Here is a 2,941-nt window from a genome sequence, read left to right as displayed (position 1 = left end):
GTCCACATGCAGTGGTTGCTCCTCTGCCTGACGATGTTATCTACTACCTGCAACAAGAGGCTCGACGTGTGGCCGGCAACACTCCATAGCAAACAAGGATCATGTTTCCAGATTTTCTTGTTCATGTTGAATGTATCTAGTACTTGGCTATGTGCAGATTGTAGCTTGCGAGCTCATCCATTGAATTGTTCTTTGTTAAATGTGTGTATAGCTTCAGACATCAGAATGTGAATTGTACATTGCCGTGTCGTATTGTTTTTCAGAGACAAGTGAATTTAGCTTGTTCCCGCTGATTTGAGGTATTCTGCAATACATGATGTAATACGGCTGATTCAGGGCAACAATATCAGCTGGTGCTTGAGCATTCCTCGTGATTTTGCATTCCTATGTTTCTTTGACATATTCAGTTATTCACAAACAAGAACATGTTGCTGCTGCAAGCTTACAAACAAACCACCGTTTATTTTCTGTTCGTGAATAATATTGTTGAGGCTGATGTGGGTTTGCAAGCTGAGTTCTATTCATTGTACAAAAAATAGATCATGCTTAAGGTTTATGTGAACATAATGTAACATGGTGCCCCTGCTGCTTCATACACTCTATTCATTAAAAATCAATTCAGAGAAAATAAGAGGGAGATAGTTCAAGAAACTCAATTTTCCATCCATCAGAAGAATTCAATATATCAAGGAAATAATATTAGTATCTCACTAATACAAATTCATGTTTTTCAACAGACTGAGAGCCATCACGGAGCACCACTTGGCTTCATCTGCAGCACAATCTCAGCCCCTTTGCCTTCTTTTTTGCTAGGACAATTGCGACTATCATGAAAAACTATTTGTTTGCACGTCTTGCACAAGCGTGCAACCTTTACCTTGGCTTCCTTCTTCTTCTTTTTCTGTTCCTCCTCACTTATTTCCTTTCCTCTCTTTATTCTTTTGCATCTCCCCACCGTGCGAACATCAGTTGGCGGGTGTATGTCAATTTCAGTAGGAATATTGCAACCAATAAAAGCCTCATACTCATCTTGTCTAGTGTGCTTCACACCTGATGTGGGAACCATTTCATCCAAAGGTGCTTCAATATTTAATACACTTGATGTTAGAAAATCCATGCCTTCATCCGAGTGCTTGGCCTTCTGAATTAGATCTTCCAACTTGTTGCGTACAACTGAAATCTTCTTCCTCGTAGCTTCATTCAACGAATCGGTTGCCTTCTCTTCTATTAAATTCCCATGCTCATCATACACATTCTCCCTGTAAATAAAATTATATAATGTCAGCCATTTGGTTTTCAATTAGAATATCAATTGCATAAATTTTGTATACCTTTTGCACCGTTTCTTCCATCTTTTCATAATGTAGTACGATGGAAGTTCATTTTGATTTTCAGCCCTCAACACCTGCATGATATGGCGGCACGGGATTCCAATTGTTTCAAATAACTTACATGAACAATGAGCTATCATGGTTGTGGTGTCACACTGAACTTCCCTAATCCTATGGGATCGACCTCTCAATGTCACTATTTTTAGTGTTCCATCTTGTGCAATGCCTTGGATGCAACAATGGTATCTTGCTGCAACAATCTCTTTCTGAAATTTCTCAAACACCTCATATGTAAACACATCTCTACCTTGTTTCTCCATTTCCCATGGTGTCAATAGTTGCGGGGTTGTATGAATGCTTCAGTTGTCAGCAATCAACTCTTCTTCTCATTGGCATTCTAATGTCGTGTCAAACCTAAGCCAGAACTCAACCAAAGCAAGCTTACGATGAATAAAACGGTTAAAAAATGAATTTGCACTTTCAGACCTTGAAGTGGTTCGGAGAATACCCGCCAATGGTATGTCCATAAAGTAAGCTGGTATCCATGACTCGCGAATGCTAAACCTTTTAACTAGCCACTCATTTTCCTCCAAGCCATACTCCGTAATGACGGAATTCCATTGTGATTCAAACTCTGCTGGAGTTTCCGAACCCCATACACACGAATTCATCTTGTCCCAAAATTCAGACTCTTCTCTAATTATTGGTCCAATCTTCTCCGGAAGTTTTTCCATTATGTTCCACATACATAACCTATGCACTGTGGTCGGAAAAACTGTTTCAATCGCATTCTTCATGCTAACAGCTTCATCAGTTATAATGAGTCTAGGTGCTACCCCTCCCATTGCTGTAAGGAAGGTCTCAAATAACCAAACATATGACTCAGTCTGCTCATTGCACAAGAATGCTGCACCAAAAAACACACTCTGTAAGTGATGATTGACCCCTGTAAATGGTGCAAAGATCATGTCGTATTGATTAGTGGTGTAAGTAGAATCGAAAGATACCACACCATCACCCCCAAAGTGACTATAGTTTTTCCTACTCATGGCATCTGCCCAGAAAACATACATTAAGTTCCCCTCTTTCTCAACAACAAAATCATAGAAGAAAGCTGGATTGACTTCTTGCTTTCTAGCTAGCTGAGCGACAAACATTTGAGCATCGCCGTTCCTAATTTTAAGCCTGAGGTCACGGTAGTAGTTTTGCAGGTCCCTCTTGCTGCATCCAACATACGGAAACCCACCTTCGCTGACTTGAAGGAGCCTGTACGCCTGGCATGTACCTATGCTTGCTTTGTGACATGTGTACAACATATTTTTTGCCCTCTCATTAACTTTACGATTTGATCTGATCAAGTAACGTTTATCAGGTGATACAAGGCCATGGCTATGGTGCTCAACCCATGATTGTATCTTGTAGGTGTTGTCGCCACACAACTTGACGAAGATATGTGCATCACAACCGCATCATGTGGTTGTATTCTTACGGCTTTTCTTTGATTGGTTTGATGGGTCTTTAATCTCCTTGTTCTTCTCAGTCCTAAATCCTTCCCTGCTGCACATGAAACGCTTTGTCCGAACCACTTCTTTGTTCAACTTTTTCTGCTG

General features: G+C 40.4%; 1 protein-coding gene across 1 annotated transcript; it reads right to left on the bottom strand.

Annotated features, from left to right (window-relative positions):
- Nucleotides 1–748: 748 nt before the first annotated feature.
- Nucleotides 749–1,651, bottom strand: LOC123055712 (protein FAR1-RELATED SEQUENCE 5-like). The gene is made up of 2 exons (XM_044479611.1): nt 1,332–1,651; nt 749–1,259 (listed from the first exon to the last, which is right to left on the bottom strand). The coding sequence occupies exons 1-2, from the start codon at nt 1,649–1,651 to the stop codon at nt 749–751; spliced, it is 831 nt and encodes a 276-aa protein (XP_044335546.1).
- Between the last annotated feature and the right edge of the window lie 1,290 nt (nt 1,652–2,941).

This window comes from Triticum aestivum, chromosome 2D (genome assembly GCF_018294505.1).
Source record: "Triticum aestivum cultivar Chinese Spring chromosome 2D, IWGSC CS RefSeq v2.1, whole genome shotgun sequence".
NCBI classification, from domain to species: Eukaryota; Viridiplantae; Streptophyta; class Magnoliopsida; order Poales; family Poaceae; genus Triticum; species Triticum aestivum.
This window is presented reverse-complemented; position numbering and strand designations above follow the sequence as displayed.

Bases quoted from the DNA above. Each gene is read 5' to 3' on its own strand.
- LOC123055712 (XM_044479611.1), bottom strand. From the start codon at position 1,651: ATGGAGAAACAAGGTAGAGATGTGTTTACATATGAGGTGTTTGAGAAA. The intron at 1,260-1,331 runs GTATACAAAATT...TTTTATTTACAG, and splicing joins TGGAAGAAACGGTGCAAAAG to GGAGAATGTGTATGATGAGC.